The following is a 19,020-nucleotide window of genomic DNA, read 5'->3' as shown; positions in this document are numbered from 1 at the left end:
ACCATCTAACATCTCCCCTTTAATACTGCATTTCCAACTGATGTCAAATAATCATGCTCAATGGTTTAACCTCTCTCGAAATTATTGATTTTCCAGGTAAATTTAAGTGTGAAGATGGAAGGTAATTGATATAACAGCCATACATAACCAAGTCAGATTCTGTTTAATCTAGTTTGTTTTATAATGATATTAGTCTACTGCCCTCTATATTTGTAATGAAAACTTGCAATACATTTTGGCTACCTACAGGTTAACTTACAGAACAGGATAAACAGTTTTAGCCAAAGACTGGTATAGCTAAAAATACAAAGAAACTAGGCCAACAAATATCAACTTGACAAGAAGTGGCGGATGTTTGTACAAAGTTTATAGACCATGTCTGATAATTGAAATGGTTTACTTTGAGATGATGTCTGTGTGCTTTAAAGACAATAATGGGCCAAGTGCGCAATAAAATGAATAAGATATAGCTGTTAAATATCTTAGCTATATAATTTGGACAAGGAAGGCTTTATTTTAACGCTGCTGCTCTAGCCCGCTACGTCCCATGAGGACTACTAATTTATAAGCTGAAGCAAGCAGCAGTTATAGTATCTAAGGCTGACAGTTTTGCAACTTTGTAAACTCGACTATAATTAATAGATCCCAGAGCTGCTGGACCCAAAAAAAAATCTGGGAAAAGAGAGTCTATGAGGGCTCACGGTTGAACGATTTTGGATTCTGATATCTGAAGAAAGAACAATGATTAATTTTAAAATGTCGAGCAGCGTTTTTTGTAAGTAAAAAAAAATTGTTATAACATTACAGTCTGTCTTAACAGTCATCCTGCAAACACCTGTTTAAAATTTCCGAATTCCCTCATTTAGCTTATTACAACTATGGAGTAGCCAATAGGCAGCATGACCTGCATTACGTTCGGCCTTGCAGCTACTGAGGGCTTTAGCCTAAGAAGGTGAAGTTGAATGCATGGGGGACCTATGTGACTGGATGTCATTTTATTACCTATTGTCAAAACAAAGTTATACTTTGTGTGAAAACGCTCACATTATGCTTCCTCATGAGAGAGTAAAATACTTTCTTCAGTAAGAAATATAAGTTTATATATTTTCGTCCTGGTACAACCACCGAAACAAATGGTTCATACAAGAACAATGACATTTGTTTACTTAATTAGTTTATTCTTTTCAATTTCATTGGTTATTTTTTTCCTGGAACAAAATCAAATTCTTATCCAATATTCAAAATAAAGTCATGGTACAAAATTATGAAATATACAGATTTATTATTATAATCTGTACAGCTCATAACACAAAGGGCTTTGACATGATATGAACAGTGTACAACCTTAACCTGCTTGTAAATTATCATATATTCATTGAATTGAGATAAATCCAAGAACAACTGAATAAAAACATAATGACATAAAAGTCAATGTCATACTCCAATGATGCTTTAATGAGTTCAAACCAGAAGTAATCCAGATACCATTGTACAGATGAGAAACATACTGTAATTTTAAGAATGCTTAAAAGGTAAGCACAATTTTATGGAATTAGTAAAAATCAATATAAGAACGAAGAAAACAAAACCTCTGAAACACATTAATATCATTAGAAATACCTGTAGTGCATGGGGGGGGGGAGGGGGTAAAAATGGTAAAAATAAGTGCTGAACTTTACTATTATTTCATTTTTTTTTTTGATTTCCAAGAATGATAGATACCTACAATACCAATTGTTTCATTTTTTTTTTTAACCTATGAAGAGATTTATTGATTGGTTCCAAAAAAAAGATGGAAGATTATAAATTTCATACATTAATATGTTTTGAAAAGATATCATATACTGAATTCTAAATAGAGCTTATAATAATGAGTTTGAACCATGATGGTAAAGTTCACCTATTTTTGATACTTAAGAATTTCAGGTATGCAAGATTGGTAGAGAAATTGAGTTGCAACAAATTGCTTCATTATGTGGTGTGTATTTGATTTAGTTGTGTGTGTCTAACAATCAAAATAGTTAAAACCTTTCCATAATAAACAATATTCAAATGTTGACATTTTGTAAAGAGGATGTGAATTTAAAATATTTTGTACATTTATAGGTGTATGTTTCTTAATTAAAAAAATCAAGTTTTAGATATGTCAGGCTGGCTGACAAGTAAGGTTTACAAACGGCAAAGTTTTGGCATCTAAAATGATTAGAAGAAAGCGCTAAGAGGATATGTTCAGATCCATGTCATATTATAATTAGCATCATAACAGAAAAGTGTTCAGACTCGCTTAACTAACGCCTTCGTTAGAACTGAAGGGTCACCGATTTGGGCAAACATCTGGTATGCAGGGGTAGTAAATTTGATTGGTTGGAAGTTAACATTTTGGATGCATGACTTTCGTATTGTAAGCGTCATTCACTAATCTTGTACCCTGAGCTGCCCGCCATAACAAACAAAATATCATTGCTGTTAGAAGTGGCTTCCACCAATCTTTTCCTGGTTCAGATATGGAGTTGTACACCGCGTAGTAGGAAAAATATCTCCGTAGTTCTGAACAGGCCCTAAGTATAGTGCCATTATTTTGTGGAAGGTTATCCACATTAAAACTTTCTTTAAGAATATGTTCTATGGTAGATAGGCCATAAAATGAATCATGGTCTTAAAAAATGTAGGGTTTCCTTGATTTAAAGGACTGAATCGTATTGACAGATTGCTCTAAGATCTAAATCTTTAGTCTAGGTAACAGTCTGGGTACACAATCTACTTGAACCTGATAAAATCAAGAATTATTTATTAATCATACAAAATATTATTGTTTTCGTCTAACACGTCATCAACATAAAACATAAAGGTCTTGTTCACATTTGGAAATAAGACATGTGCATACACACCACAAGTAATTTGACCAATCACAACTGACGGATCATAGTCGCTATTGATTGGCCAATATTGCTAGCATGAACCAAAACAACTGGAAAAAGTAAATCTAAATTATTTCTTTGAAAAGTATGTATTGATCTTTACAAAGGTAGTACAAAGGTTGGTTCGTTAGGTAAATATGTTCACGTAGTAAAACAAGCCTGGGCAACACATTAATTGGCTACAACAAATAGTGTGTGACATTTACACAAACATATGTATCAACAAACATTTACTATTCAGCGCTAGCTTGAAATGTCAGTAGTAAATATATTTTTACATTTAATTGTTGCTTTTCTCAATAAAAAGATTCATCTGGTATGCAAATCACAAGGAAAATGAATATTACAAACAATAGCTGATAACTAGTATTATCAACACCTTATAACCTATCATGCAACCCTGTCATATAATCGTATAACATAATCCCATCATCTACTTCAACTACCTCTCTAAAAGTTGTAATATTTCACAATTATCTAATAAAACATGAAATATGATCCGTTGCATGCAATAGTAAACTATCTACAGTACAAAGCCCATGTAAGTTTATACATCAATTTGTACATATGAATCATCAAGATGTCCTGTGCATGAAATATAGATTTGTTCATGTCAATTAAGTCTACTTTTCATCTCATATTCTTACTTGAGCGAAGATAAACTCTGAAATTGCAGGTTGTCAAATGTCTAGCATATAGAGGGCGGCATTTCCTCTACTGCATGGTTCTCTAATTTACTGTACAATGCACAAGATATTTGTTTTAAATGAAAATTTTAATGTTACAGGTCAGGTTTGAATGCATACGAGGAGGAGAATAAGAGTAATGAATTGATATTAATAATTTGTAATACTTATAATGCCAAAGTACGAATTAATAAGATATTCATGACACAGAATAATAGCAGGCACAGAAAAGATCCAGATCTACACAAATGAGAAATCATCACTTACTCTTTTAAATCTTCTAACTTCTTTTTTATGTACATGTGCCAAATCCAAACAACAACTTTATAACTCATCCGATTGATGTAGAACATTGAAGGAAACCATTTTTTATAAGAACAGTGACTGGTCTAACAATTGAGAAAGAGAAGTTTCACTTACCAGCCGACTTTGGTGAAAATTTTTCTCTGTGTGATGCGCACACAGCAAGGAGTCGATACCCAATATCTAAATCGTAACCATTTTTTGCAGAGACTTGACTTACAACCTAAAATCAGGAGGGGAAAAAGCAAAACTTATTAAGTTAAATTCAAAAGATAAGATAAATTTATTAGTTAGAGTTTAAAAAATGCCTGAACATTATACTGTACTGCATTGTGAGGACAATTTATTTATAATAATTACCTCAAAAACTCAATACTGGCAGTCAATGGATATTATTTGAAGAAGAATTGAATAAACAATTTTTTTATGTAACATTTATTATGGTTCTTAATATCATCAGCGAGTTAATATAAATGTTAATTTGTGTACAGTATTTGAGGGGGAAGGGAGAAATGGATAATACATCAATAGAAATATACATACAGTTAAACACGCAATAAGCGAGGCCTCAAAAGATGACTGAAATGCTCTGGGATCTTCACACCATTCCAACAATTCTACTGCTGCGGCCTGGAATGTAGATATGTCACAAAGTTGCTGGAAAAAAGATAAATATAAAGCAAACATTATTAATCTTAAAATAACTTTAGTTAGTTTTTTTTAAGTCATAACTTAATTGAGATTATTATGATTGACATGAATTCAAATTGATCATGTATTGGAGAAATGATGAATGACATGGCTGACAACATGACATTCATACAACATTATAACTTTTTATAACAGAGTACATAAGAAAGTAAAATTCAGCAATGAATCAACAAAACCTTTTCTATTACGGTAAACTTATTCATTTTCAGATTTTCTAACCCTAATTACAATACCTTAATACCTTGTCTTATAGAACTGACTAAACTTGTCTAAGAAAATGATGGTTTAAGCATTTGTATTAATACTATTTGTACTGTGTGGAGGCGGTCTTCCATTCAGCCTAGCTTATTTAATTTCAACACATTACCTAGCCATGAACACTCTAGGTAATTTTTTCCCACCCACTTTTTAATGTAACTTTTTACATTCACTCGGAGTATTATTATTATAAGGCTGTTAACCATATTCATTCAAACACTAATTGTAAAATGTAAAAAATTGACATTAATAATCTGCATATTGGACTCGATGCATAATGCATACAAAAGCATAGCAAACAGATAAATGACTTTAATTTCAACATTTTATTGCATAGATTTACATTAAACGTCATACTTATGTCATCACCATGATGGTCAAAAGGCCATTGACATGAAATACCCATTGAACATTTATGAATACGGTTTGTGAGAAAGAACATTATAGTACTAGACAAGATTGAGCAAGAATCCAATGACCTCCTGGCCACTAGTGAGTCAGGAAGTTGTGGGTTCGCTCCCGTCCAAGTCACCTTACTTTTGATAAGCTATGATTCAATGATTGCGTCTGAATACCATCATAACTGTCAACTTTGTGTAAAGCATCTGCTTTGAATGAAAACACTACACTCTCGACAAAATAACAAATTTATCTGTGAAACATTTATAGTTTTTACACTCTACGGTTAGTAAAATCCCTAGTTTGTGAAGAATTAAAATCATTCTTTAATTCATCTGTCCCGTCATCTCATTAAACACAGCTTGCCAAGGAAAAAGGTTGTTTACAAGTAATTGATAGATCAATTTTTACTACCTAATTTGGTTGAAATATAATGAAACTTCAGGACAAAAACACAATGTAAGTTTAGCTTATGATGGGAAACTCAAACAAGATAAAGTGTCAACTAAACACATTATGCTATTACTATTATCTTTACTAATATAAATTTAGAATTAAATTTTTAATGGACCTAAGTAGATTCTAATTTAAACGTAATAATCGTTTCATACTAATTATCTCCACCCAATTATTTGATGCATGATTTGAAATACAGTATAACTTTAATAAAAATTATCTCCAATTAGAGACCACTTTTGGTTACTTAATAAACAAACTATAATGACTAATTAATTAAATTCTAAATAAGAACTAATTTTGGTTCCCAATAAACTTTAACCTATAGTGACTTAATTCTAATTAGGAACAAATTTTGGTGTCTTAATAAACATAACTATAGTGACTTAATTTAATTCTAATTAAGGACCACTTTTGTTGTCACAATAAACTATAGTAACCTAATTTAATTCTAATTAATTCACATTTGATGACACAGTAAACATTAACTATGATTATTCGTTTTTAACTATAATTGATTAATCTAATTCTAATTAGGAACTTACAATAAATAAAAGTGGAGATTTATTATATTCTAATAAACTGGATAAAGGCTTTAAATTAATAACTTCAGCTGAATTCATCTAAATCCTTACCTCTTTAATGCATAGGAGTCTGTTGTTAGTCTGTTGGATATGCCTATCCATAGGAGGTCTTATCATTATGCTTCATTTGTAAAATAAAAACCTATAAAATACAAAAAAACACCTTAATTAATATTGTTACAAATATCGATCTTATCTCTTGACACTGTATAAAAAAATAGTACCAATTATACAGGGTTTTGTAACCTAATAAAAAGCAGAACCCTCAATCAGAAATTGAGGTAGAACGTAGTAGCAAAGTAATCTTCACATTAAATTTAAAGACAAGGAAAAGATTTGAACCTCTGACCTTAAAATTGGTAAGTCTCCAACAATGAAAGATTATAGTTTTAATGGTCTTTCAAAATGTTGATCTTCAATTAGAATTACTTTTAAGTAAGGACCAGATATTTATTTATCTGTCTGCAGAATTGTACTTTATTGCAGCTACAAACTCCTGGACTAGAACACTTACAATAAATTTAAAACATCAACATTTTCTTTGGAAATAAATAACAATAAAAGAAGTAAATATCTTCAATTATTGAAAACATTTTGTAAAATAAAAAAACTGTCATTGCAACATAATTAGATTTGTGAAATACCTCACATACACAGATACAAAAAAATGAAACTAACTTTGATATTGAACTAGAAATCATTTCAAGTCTAGATTCCTCTTATATAATTCAATCAATTACAATGTCGAGTAAGCCTTTTCACCTCTGCCGCCAACGTCGTTATCGTTGACAGAAATTAGATTTTCTTTACAACGATAACCATCAGTAACTGGGACATTGTACTACGGACAGTGATTCACAAGCAAGATCTATCCGTGTATATTTCCTTTAATAACTGTTTTTTTTTTCATTCTATTTTTTTTGTGTATGCAGTTTGTTTTCAAGTGTTGCTAAGGATTTCTTGAATTGTTCATGAGTCACTTTAAAACTTAACTGTATTTCCTTAATGCTTTATTATAGGCCTGTATTTGTCCACAGGAAGTACAGGGGTAAGCTGATGTGACAACATTACCAGGGTCTGCAACACATCTTCAGTTATCAAATGTTAAGTTCTTTTGAAACTACTTAAACAAAATATGACATTACAACATTATACCAGGCTCTTCAAGTAACATATCCTTAGGATATGTATGTATAGTTTTAAGTTCTTTTAAAACTACTTTGATTAGACATTACAATGTTAGAAACTCTGGTACAACAAAAACTATAATGTCTTATGACTTGTCCAAACTATAATGTCTTATGACTTGTCCAAACTATAATGTCTTATGACTTGTCCAAACTATAATGTCTTATGACTTGTCCAAAAACAATATCTAAAAATAAAAACAACTCAACAACATGCAAAAGAATTTAACTAAAATAAAGATTTAACAAAGAAAACAAAAAATATTTACTATCCACTTTAAAAAAAAAATAAATCCCATATGATACAAAAATAACCAGATATCCATTTTAGTCCTCAACTATAATTATGTGTTACTTAAAAAGTGTGCGAAGCCAAAGATATTGTAAAAACAGATTACCAGTAAGTTTTGAAGTATTATTTGAACATCATATAACGCATACACAAGAGACAGCATACAATTTACTATTCATAGAAAGATATTTCAAGGGATCTTAAGGTATTAATACAGTATTTATAAATAGTATACTAAAGTAGCCTAACAAAATGCAGTCAGGTTCAGGACTCATTTTACCAGCTATGTGTGCAGTCAGGTCCAGGACACATTCTACCAGCTACTGTGCTGTCAGGTCCAGGACACATTCTACCAGCTATATCTGTGCATTTAGGAAACTGGAATTTCCGGAGACGTTAAATTAATCACTCCTTAACAAGTTTTTAATGGTTGTCCATCTGGATTTAACCAGGTTTTGGGGGCCAGAGTTGACCCGGCAAATTTGCAGGGTTACGCACCAGTATTTCAAGACTATGCATTGACCTATTCTATGCAAATCATACTGTGTTCGCACAAAAAATGTAATTGTTATTCGGTGCCTTTCAGTTTTTGTGAACGATTATCTGGATATTAGGATTTTCTGGCGCAAACAGCATGTTCCGGGTTCTTAAAAATGTGACGACCTTTGTGTTGCTCCAAAAACTAGAACACATGATTTCATATATTAATGCCAAATTCCTTAAAGTAATAGAATTATATAAATAGTATAAAAACTTAAAGAAAGTAATGTGAGCCGGTTATTTATAGATACATTAATTCCTTAGGGTAATACAATTTTGTAATAACCATGATACAAACTTTTCAATAGTATTAGCCTGGGCAATCTTTTGCCAGCTTTGTGTTTCAAAAACTAGAACACTTTAGAAATAAACTTCAAAATATATCTACTGAGATCAATCAAGGCTGCTAGTTTGTTATAAATTCTTCCTGTTTTCTCTACAGGTACAAAAAACAGAGGGATATACAAGTCTCGTGGGACTCATAGTCAACAAGTATTCATTTAAAGTATAGGAAGGAAGGGGAGAATTAATGGTTAGCATTCATTTGGGTTGACTTTTATGCTCTTAAGTTATATGTACATCAGTAAAGAATAATGTGAGGAAGCCCTCTGGAAAGCTGAGTACAGTGACAAAGATCTTTATACCTCTTTTACTCCGAAGTTTACACACACCGGGGCCTACACAACACAGAGCACCGGTTATCCAGCGGTTTGCTTGGCGATGTGAAAGGGGTATACTGAACGTGATACTACATTTAAAAATATATTATAAAACAGTTTTTAAAAATGTATATCTCATTATTATACGCCAATTTATGAACAGCCACAGCACATCACCTATCAAACACGATGGAATATGAAAAATGTACTGTTTATAAAAAAGAAGTGTGCCATATCATTAACTTTTATTATTTTGTAATTTCTAAATTCTACATGAAATATGGGCATCAAATATATAGATTAAAATTAGATAAAATTTGTTAATGATTACTTTATATATCAAAAAACAAACCTAATTAGCTTAAAATTGATTGCATTTTCCATATTAATATTAAACTAAATTGTAATAATTCTTTTTGCTTGTAAATATTACTATTATCTCTTTCCTTCAACACCTGTCTAAAGATGAACTGATAACCCCAACTGAATTAAATCATAGCTAATAAATGAGGTGAGAAGTCATGTTTATTTGAATATTAATAACCTGAAGATGAGATCCCTTTGTGGTTAGACCTTGAATGAAATGATTCATCTTGCAAATTAGTAGAATCAAAACACCAGTAAACAAGATGCATAACTATAAGACATCAAAATCGAATATTTACTATTATACAAATACCATGTGACACACAGTCAGTTGCAACAAGACCAGAGCCTATTGTTGGGACAAAATTAGATGTGTTTCAAGAATTGAGACCTCAAACAATTTTTAGTTCAGTAGACTTTACAGATGTATGTCTGTCGGTTCGTCGGTTAGTAAACACTAACTCAAATTTGTGTACGCAACTGCAGTCATGTATATATGGCCTTCTTTTAAAAATAATATCAACCTGTCACTGGTATATAATTATTAGTGTTGATATGTTTTAATTTTTCTCAGAGTCAGACTAAATGGTATAAGAAAACAAATTTTAAAATGATTTAAATTTAAGATCTAAATATGATTATGTTTCTTATGATTATGTTTCTTTTAAAGAAATGTTTAATAATAATAATTGCATAATGTAATATAATTATTTATGTCAATACTAATATAACTAAGTAATAATTAATAACTAAAAATTAATATTTCAATACTTTACTAATTTTTATGCTTAGTTTTTAACTTTTATCTTCATAAACTTTTACCTGCACAATTGCATAACAGATTTCTACAGAATAAAAGACAGCAGTTGTTAACCATACTACATAAAAGGTAATGACACATTTTTATTACATTTTAATGAGATTTCTTTCTAAGAATTAAGTGATCAATTTTATATCAGATTTTACATCGTAGATATGTTTTTATTAAAGCATTTGCCGCATAAAAAACTAAAATATTCATCGAAAAGTTATAATACATCGACCTCATTTTAATATCTTGTTTTTATTGGTTGATTACAAAGACTTGAAATGTTGCTACAGACAATGCTAGAGAAGTGAAACCGTTTGTACATGATTATGAAATGGGGAGGCCTGGGACCTAAACATTATGAAATTAAGTGCTAAACTTAACCTATGCCTATCTTTTAAATTGTAATTTTCAATATTTACTTGGCAAAATAGAATTTTAGTACTTGCTTTCTATGTTTATTTATCATGATTTCAACTTTTAAGTTATTATTCTGAAAATATTGTTGTATATAGGTACATACTTACAGAACATGAAATTCAAGAAAATCGGTTTATCAATAACTTAAAAAAAGAAATATTTGTATTCTTTTATCAATAAATTCTAATAATATCAATTCTAATATCAACATGCGTCATCTGTGGCAAGTACTTCACTCAGTTTCTGCGTGTTTTAATTTTTTTGTGGCAGGAGGACAAACTGGGTTCCTACTCCCTTGCTTCACTGGTTTAAAGTAAGGCACTTTACATTATTTATTATTATTTATACTAGACACTTTAATTTTTAAAAAGAAACAACATTTTCTGAGAAATCAAACATCATGCTATTTATACACATTTAAATTTATGTAAAAAATTCCTTCAAACAATAATTTCTAACATTTTAAATAACAAATATGTACGATCAGGGTATGATGATATTGTATGTGATTTTATATTGATTTGTATTTTGTATATTTGTTACTATCTCTGCAGTGTATATAACAGGAATTTCTGATGTATGATTTTATATATTGGACCAAATAAAGAATAATAATAATAATAATGATAAAGATTTATTATCTGTAAAGTTTGATTGTTTTATAAACTGTGATTGTGAAACTTAAATCAAAGGTATATTGCACAAACTTGATGAAATGAATATTTGAATTGATGGTACAGCACATACAGAAGAAACGTATAATTTTTACATGACAAGACATAGACATTATGACTCAGAAACCATGACGTTCTTTGATTGCACGATGGCTAGTATGAGCCGGTCCTATATATTTCCCGAATGCATTACACTGGCATTGACATTTATTACTCGCCAATGAGACTTATTAACATCTTGTCTTTGTCCATATTTTCTTATTTTATCTGCCAAAAAAAAAGCATCAGGATTACTTGGAAAGAAGTAGACAACACAATTTTCTATCAAGCCTACAATGCAATGCATTACATACAATTCTGACAAAATACCAGCTCTATAATTAAACCTATTTTGATTTTGTGATAATGTAAAGCCAATTTTCACAGACGAGCAGTATTAAATAAGCAGAAAACTACGTGCGATTGTTCCACATACAATCTGTATCTATCTTGAGCAGATTTATGCCTATTCCCACTTTTGCGCCACGTTTTGTGTGAATGTTCATAATAATAACCCCAAAAAATCTTTCAAACGTGGAATACCAGAATTCAAGGTCATCACCTCTGGACTAAGAATTGCCTAAATTGGGACAGACGGATGTGAGAAAAATGTTTAAACTTGACCATGCGCAACCTATACGTTTATAATTTAGAAACTGCGCATTCATTGAAAAATTGAAAATCAAGAATGTCTTGAAATTGTCTTGAACTGCATGCTATTTTACGCAATGGCCCACACTCCACATTAAGTTGCACAGTTTCTTTTTTACATGCATTGTCCCACATCATCCACTGTGGCCAAGCATGATCGCTGTATTCCCAAAATTGTGTCAATGAGATAACTTGGTATCGCTATTCTTCGGCTGTTTGATACTTATTCTCACAACCCAAACCTTCAAATAAATACAGTAACCAAAATTAAACAAGACTTACCTGAATTTGCTCTTACTTACATAACATCTCTAACACTTATTCTAGCCTCAATTTGTTCTAATTTCTCTCTAAATCTTAGTAATTTCTAAAAGTCAAAGTAAAAAAAGTGGACATCTACATACAAAAGTTGTCCAAAAAAGCTTTAGAATGATGGTAATATATAATTTTAAAACAATGCTGCTGGGTTCTTTACATTATTAATACATCAATTAACAAATTCTAATCCCTGTGGAAATAGTTTAAAATGATCAATGTATTTAATGAGTGCAATGGCATTCAAACCTGTAGGGAGAACATTAGGGAGAACATAGATGAATTATGGATATCTTCTTTTTTAAAGTCTTTTTAAAGATCATCAATCAGTAAAGGATAGGTTACCATTTGAGCATGAGCCAACTGTCCATTGGTTTACAACTCCCCACAGTTTCATAACTTTTATCAAATTCATTAAATCAAATTGGAAACATTCCAAAAATCATGTTCTCCCTTAATCAAATTGATATCTGACAAATAACACCCAAATCATTTTTTCATTGCCAACTTTATACAGTACTATATTGATTTTACAAATATAACAAGGACCCAGTGAAGAACAACCCTGTCTTAATAAGTTGAACTTGACCTGAATTCAGATTCTTGTCTGAGGTACACTATATATGATAAAAGGTACCGTATATGGTATTTCTTCCTTGGCCAAAGTTCCTATTTTTACAGTGAAGTTTAATTACACATTGTATAGGTATGAATATATTGTTCTCTATATTGGTGAGTCGGTTTTGCAAAAATGTGGACTGTGAAAGAAAAATGAATTTACTTTGGCAGATTGAGGCATATGAATGAACATCTTACAATGATAAACACACAGATCCTGAGATGGCCAAAATGTGCCTTAAATGACTTTACTAAATAACTGAAAAAAACAAACAAATAATTCCAAAATATTGACAACATAACTTACAGAGAATAAACAAGACAACTTTTAACTTGCAAAGATGTATTTTCCCCCATAAAACATGCTTTAAATTTAACAGTTTTTTATCATTTTTCTTTTTGATCCAATTTTTGGTCAATTGTGACATTAAAATGGGATATTCAACAAAAAATGTTTTCAGGGGGACAAAAAATCTCTAAATGAAAAATAGCTAATAATATTTCTGTTAAATCAAAAATAAAATGTAGAAATTTTTATAGAAATAAATTATGAAATCCATGATAAATATAATAATCAATGAACAAATAAATCAATGATTTTAACACGTTGATTCAAAATCAAAATCAATTTAAAAGTATATTTAAAGCTGAGAATTTAATTTACATTTTGATAATTCTTTCAACAATTTTATATTCGATAAATAAATGACCTATATCAAATATTTATTTTCAATTTTAGTAGTTAAAATTTGATATTTTTTTTGGTAGGAAAGTTGAAACAAATACTAAACTAGACAAAATATTTTCTTAAAGTTACATTTTCTCATCTAATATTTTTTGTCTGGAAGTTTGAACTTTTGGAAAACTCTTAACAATTTATAGGTATTAATAATTACCTCAAAAGATAAATCTCTGCATTTTTTCTTTGACCGAGAGAGAATTTTAGCCTTGAGCAATTTTTCTTCATCAAAAAATTATCCTAATGTAACATTTTTGAAGAGTGAAAGTAAAGTAAATAGCTAAACGTCTGAAATACATTTCCCAATGCAATATTATTTTGTGAATTTAATTTTTTTTGTGGAGAGTTTTTTGTAGATAAATTAATAATGCTGCTGCAGCATTGACATTTAAAAAAAGTGACGTTATTACATAAATCCTGTTTGTATCTATAATTAATATCACAGTTTAGGCAAACATGCTAATTGCTCTATAAGTATAACTCTATATATTTCCTATGTTGTATTGTTTATCATAAATTGAAAGAGAAGTGTACTAAATATATACCTCCAATTAAATGGCAATTCAATTAAAGAATTTGTCCAATTTTAAAATATATTTAAGATGTATTAAAAAAAAAGAATTGTTCCAAATTGAACTATTATGAAACATTGCAATAACTTTATTCCTGTGGGAGAGTTTAAAACAAATAAATGCTAAATTAACAAATGCTAATTTATTTTTAAAACTCACAGAAAATAGTATGTAGAACAAGCAGAGATATCCTTGAAAGATCAGTTGTTCTTCAGGTCAGTCTCAGAAAAAGTTTGAAAAAATTAAAACAGTTCTGAAAGTTCTTTCAGAACTGTGTCACCACCTGTATTTGGTTATATACTTTTTTTAACAAAGCAAACAATAATAATAATCAACAATGAAACAGAAACAAACCAGAAATATGGATGCATAATTCACTATAGAAACAGGATATACACAAAACATATGATAATAACTATAGCAGTACTATAAAAAGTAAAGGAAAATTAGGTTTTAAGATTTTGTTCTAAAATACCTTACAACAAAAATACTGAAATGCAAAGTGCATTACAGGACAAAAAGTTGAATGTATTCTAATGAGCCAATCAGGAAGTAAGCCACCTGGAATATCTTATTTAAGCCAAGAACACCTGTTAATCATTAAGCTTAAAATCAACATCAAATGTGTGTACACATACAAGTGGAATGCTCTGGAACTACCAAAATTGCTGTTTATCTTGATTTATTTTAAAAAAAATTAAGTAAAATAAATAAAAGTATAACAATCAAATGTTTGTTTTAATTGTGGTGAATATGTCAGCTTTATACAAGAATCGTCCCATTTCAAGACATCTCGGTTAAAATTTTTGAAATTGTCTCCAATCATGGTGAGGCTTAGGCTATTGTCATTGTTGTCCATCACAGGCCATATACCTGTGGTGACCCTTTCCTGTTCTAGTCTAAATCTAGAATTTGGTCAATGAACAAAACAAAACACATGAATGAGACATAGAGTCATGGTAGGAAATATTCACTGCTAGGCCTTTGACCTACATGGCTTATGAACACACATGCATGGCCACCTGGAATTCCTTAGCCTCCATTATCACACCTGTTATTAATACATGTGTAGCATAGCTGGTGTTGAGTCTGATAACTTCCCCCTGGGATACAAGATGTCTTCTTGCTAGGACATGAGAAAGCAGATGGCCAGATAACAAAATGATTTTCTTCTAATTCCAAGGATGTGTGCATATACATTCAAGTTAAAGTATAGTATTTATTCAATTAACCCCAATTTAGGATTATTTATCATTGAAGGAGTGTATAAAACAACATTTTTTCAACGTTTGCCACAATGAATACGGGTAGACAGGAAGACATATGGGAGTTTTGTATTAACAACAGATGGATGCACTCTGTTCTTTAACTTCATTTCTTTAAATTTGAATGTAAAAAAATAAATAATGTAGCTAATCCGGCTTTGTTGAATATTTATACGGAAATTTGGATTAGGGCTTTGTGAAGTTACAACAGATGCACTGGGAGATACTGTAGGCCGTAGTGATTTTCATCAAACAACATCTATTCTGTCTATTCTACCCTGTACTAGAGAATCCAGGAAAAAAAACAGGCAAACAGTTGATGTGCATTTCACCAATCTTCACCAATGGTAAAACTATTTAGTCATAAAATAATTTATTCTAAAAGTAAATGGCAATTTTCAAGTGTTTCTGAACTAACAATTTTAAGAATATACTTGTTGGAAAAAAAAACATGAATTTATACAAGGAGATGACTAAAAAACATTAAGCCATGACTCGCCCCAAAAATTTTGAACATGTAACGATATGAAGTGGACAAAGATATTGCACAAGTCACAAATCGACAAAATAAACTGATGTTTAAGATAACTATGCCAAAAAGACACTTACGTTAGGCATGCCAAAGAATATCAATTCTAGGAAATGACATTGTAAAGAGAGAGGGAGTCTATAAGGGGGAGACAGACTTTCTAGGAGTCAGATGGGGGTATGCTAAGGTATCATTGTACTCCTTACTTTAATCATGTCTTTCACCAAGAGTTTATCTGCTTTCTAGATTTAGATAAGAAATAGAATATATTGTTAGTTTTAGTCTTTTTATCCTTGAATTAATAAAAAAAACGAAAGTCATTAAATTGCACGGAATACATTAGACATACCAAAACAAACGTTAATTTCCAAAATGAAATGGTAAAGAATAATTAATATACTAAATAAACTTAAGGAATATATAAATTAGCACATAATTCAAAATGTCTTCAGAGACTACCTGCTATAACAATGGAATCTTCCAAATGAAATACAAGAGAAATTTTAAGACGAGACATCTTTCTCTTAAACCATAAACGACATGTAGTTAAGCGATCCCGGCGAGAATTTACAAACCCATACGTTTTAATATCAAATTGTAAGGTATATGTGTAACATACTAAAAACGCCAACTCAGTTATCTTAAAGCAATCAATCAAATCTCCACCAAACTCGGTGAAACTGCTGTCGATCGAATCGATAAACATCATGGGTCAAAAATAGTTTAAATCGTCAAGGAATGCATTTAGTAAACACATCTTGACGAGAGAATATCCTCCGCGATTAGTATCGTGCTGAGAGAAAGTTATTAAACAAATCGGTGCAGATTTTTACTTTTTCCCATGATGGATATTGACAAATCCTTCAATCATGTTCTAGGTTGGACATAACTTGAAAATTTTCCAACAATCTCGTCAAATTATAATTTCTTCCTCCCATGTACATCTGTGTCTTCTTTTGAGGCCCCTCTGCTGCGGCTGCAAAGGATGCCAACAAGGTCATCGTAATTAAAGAGTTCATAATAAGTATAAGATACGTGTGATGGGTAAATGTCCTATATTTTCTTGTGAAAATGTCTATTTTATATTAATAATGAGGGAAAGGGTTTTAGGATGCATATTTTGAATTATAAATCAAACATTTATTATAATACTGTACTTGATTTTTAAAGAACGGAATTATTACTATTTTTATTTAACTTAAAAAATACAGTTATTTTTATATAATTTTTTCCCTACTGTTTAATCTGTTATTTTTGAACAATTTATTCATATAAATTAAAATATAGAACAATTAAAAAACTGCTAACTTTGTAATGGAAAAAAAATTGTTTAATAGAAATACTTTTTCTGCTCAAATTGACAAGGTCTATAATATACTATTATTACTTAAGCAAGACAGTTAAATCAAATTAGTTTATTATTTCTCCTGGGACAATAACTGTTTACAGAGTTCAAAATACTTTACTACTGGACATTCGAGGGAAATGACAGATAACGATCTGAAGATGAACGGGAGATGACCGCTGAGACAGCCATATGCCAGACACCTCTAGTGTAAAGAATACCGCTTACATTTAGCCTTGAACCTATCATCATGGCGCCCTCAGCCAATGGACATTCTGACAGTTTCAAGTACTGTACATTTGCTCACTCAAGATTACAATCCCTAGTCATTTCTGTCACGAAATATCATTCAAATCAGGTTTTAAAATAATAAAAATGAAGAATTTAAAAAATACATAAACTAATCTGCTCGAATAAGTGTTGAGAGATTGTATACTACCAAGAAGAAATAAACTGGTTATTCCTGTTACTAGTTTATGAAAAGGCATTAGGGTCAGTGGAATTATTGACAACGATGATTAATACGGTACTGTACAAGAAACAAGTTCTAAGAACAGATGAAACTTCACTTCATCAAGTGAGTTCATGTCTGCTTAAGATCACCAATGAGCAACCAAATACCAACAACTCATAAATACTAATAAGCACATTTTAATTAAAATGTGTGGCATATAATTGTAGAAAATTTACTAGGTAATTACATATTAACCAAATATTGTACCTGGCCGAATACCTGCTCTATGATTGCGATCAAAACACAATACCTCATCGCAACGCGCAGCTACGAAGCAATAAAGATAAAATGTCGGGTAGAGTTTTTAGCAGCCGCTGTATACTGGATTTTACACAGGACTAAATTAACCTAATACAATGTTACACACAAAAATATCCTAAGAATAGATATAACCAAAAAATTAAAAGCAAAGGAACCATTTACACCACACCGTTCTCCAGCACTTTGAAGCTCCCATGAGAGCTTGCTGGAACAGAGGCATCTGTCTATCCTATCCTACCAAAAAAAGAAGTAAAAAGATGTTGCTTGAGACTTTTTTTAAATATCGATACTAAACAAGATTAAGATTTTACCTTTAAAATGGTTCAACAGAATACTGTCCAATCATAAACACGTTATCTCTTTGGATTAACAATTATCATCATCTTCCAGATGTCTGCAAAAACAATAATTTAATGAAATTAATTTGAAGTACAGTAAACCATTGTTTTCAATTAAACAATTTCATTTGTGACAGCAATGAGAAGTCAAAGTGCAACTACACGCAGTATAGTTTGTGTGCATATGGGGGCAGTACAATAACAAACAAAAATAAGAATCAATATAAATATTATTATTTATACATAATATATAATGTATTCAATTTATGATTATTTATGTAGGACTTTGTTACACTACAGTAATTCAATTAACTTTGGTGCCAATGTCTATCATCAGTCTTATTTCATTTTTTGTAATTTTGATTTGACAATAAAAGAATATGTAGAAGGCGGAATCATAACAATCCAGTCCAAGCAACAATAATACATGCATCATCTATATCATTTAAAAATCTCTCTTATGATTCTTGAAATCCACAATCAGGGTATGTTTATTACATACTATGTACACTTTAAATGACACCAAGTACTGAAAATCTTGCAGGCTTACAACTGACCAATCCGCTGAGCCTA

The 19,020-nt window shown here is 30.5% G+C and overlaps 1 protein-coding gene across 2 annotated transcripts in view; it reads right to left on the bottom strand.

The window, feature by feature from the left end:
* The window catches only part of LOC140051045 (zinc finger MIZ domain-containing protein 1-like), a 95,348-nt gene extending 76,848 nt beyond the window's left edge, over nucleotides 1-18,500 (bottom strand). For both annotated transcript variants that reach the window (XR_011845480.1, XM_072096117.1), the window contains exons 1-4: nucleotides 18,421-18,500; nucleotides 6,367-6,457; nucleotides 4,451-4,564; nucleotides 4,025-4,130 (exon numbers count right to left, since the gene is read on the bottom strand). Coding sequence is in view for 1 of the 2 variants with exons in the window: in XM_072096117.1 (XP_071952218.1) it covers nucleotides 4,025-4,130; nucleotides 4,451-4,564; nucleotides 6,367-6,432 (286 nt within the window). In the remaining variant the exon portion in view is untranslated. The remainder of the gene's footprint in view (nucleotides 1-4,024; nucleotides 4,131-4,450; nucleotides 4,565-6,366; nucleotides 6,458-18,420) is intronic.
* Between the last annotated feature and the right edge of the window lie 520 nt (nucleotides 18,501-19,020).

The sequence above is a fragment of the Antedon mediterranea genome, chromosome 6 (genome assembly GCF_964355755.1).
Source record: "Antedon mediterranea chromosome 6, ecAntMedi1.1, whole genome shotgun sequence".
Taxonomy (NCBI): Eukaryota; Metazoa; Echinodermata; class Crinoidea; order Comatulida; family Antedonidae; genus Antedon; species Antedon mediterranea.
This window is presented reverse-complemented; position numbering and strand designations above follow the sequence as displayed.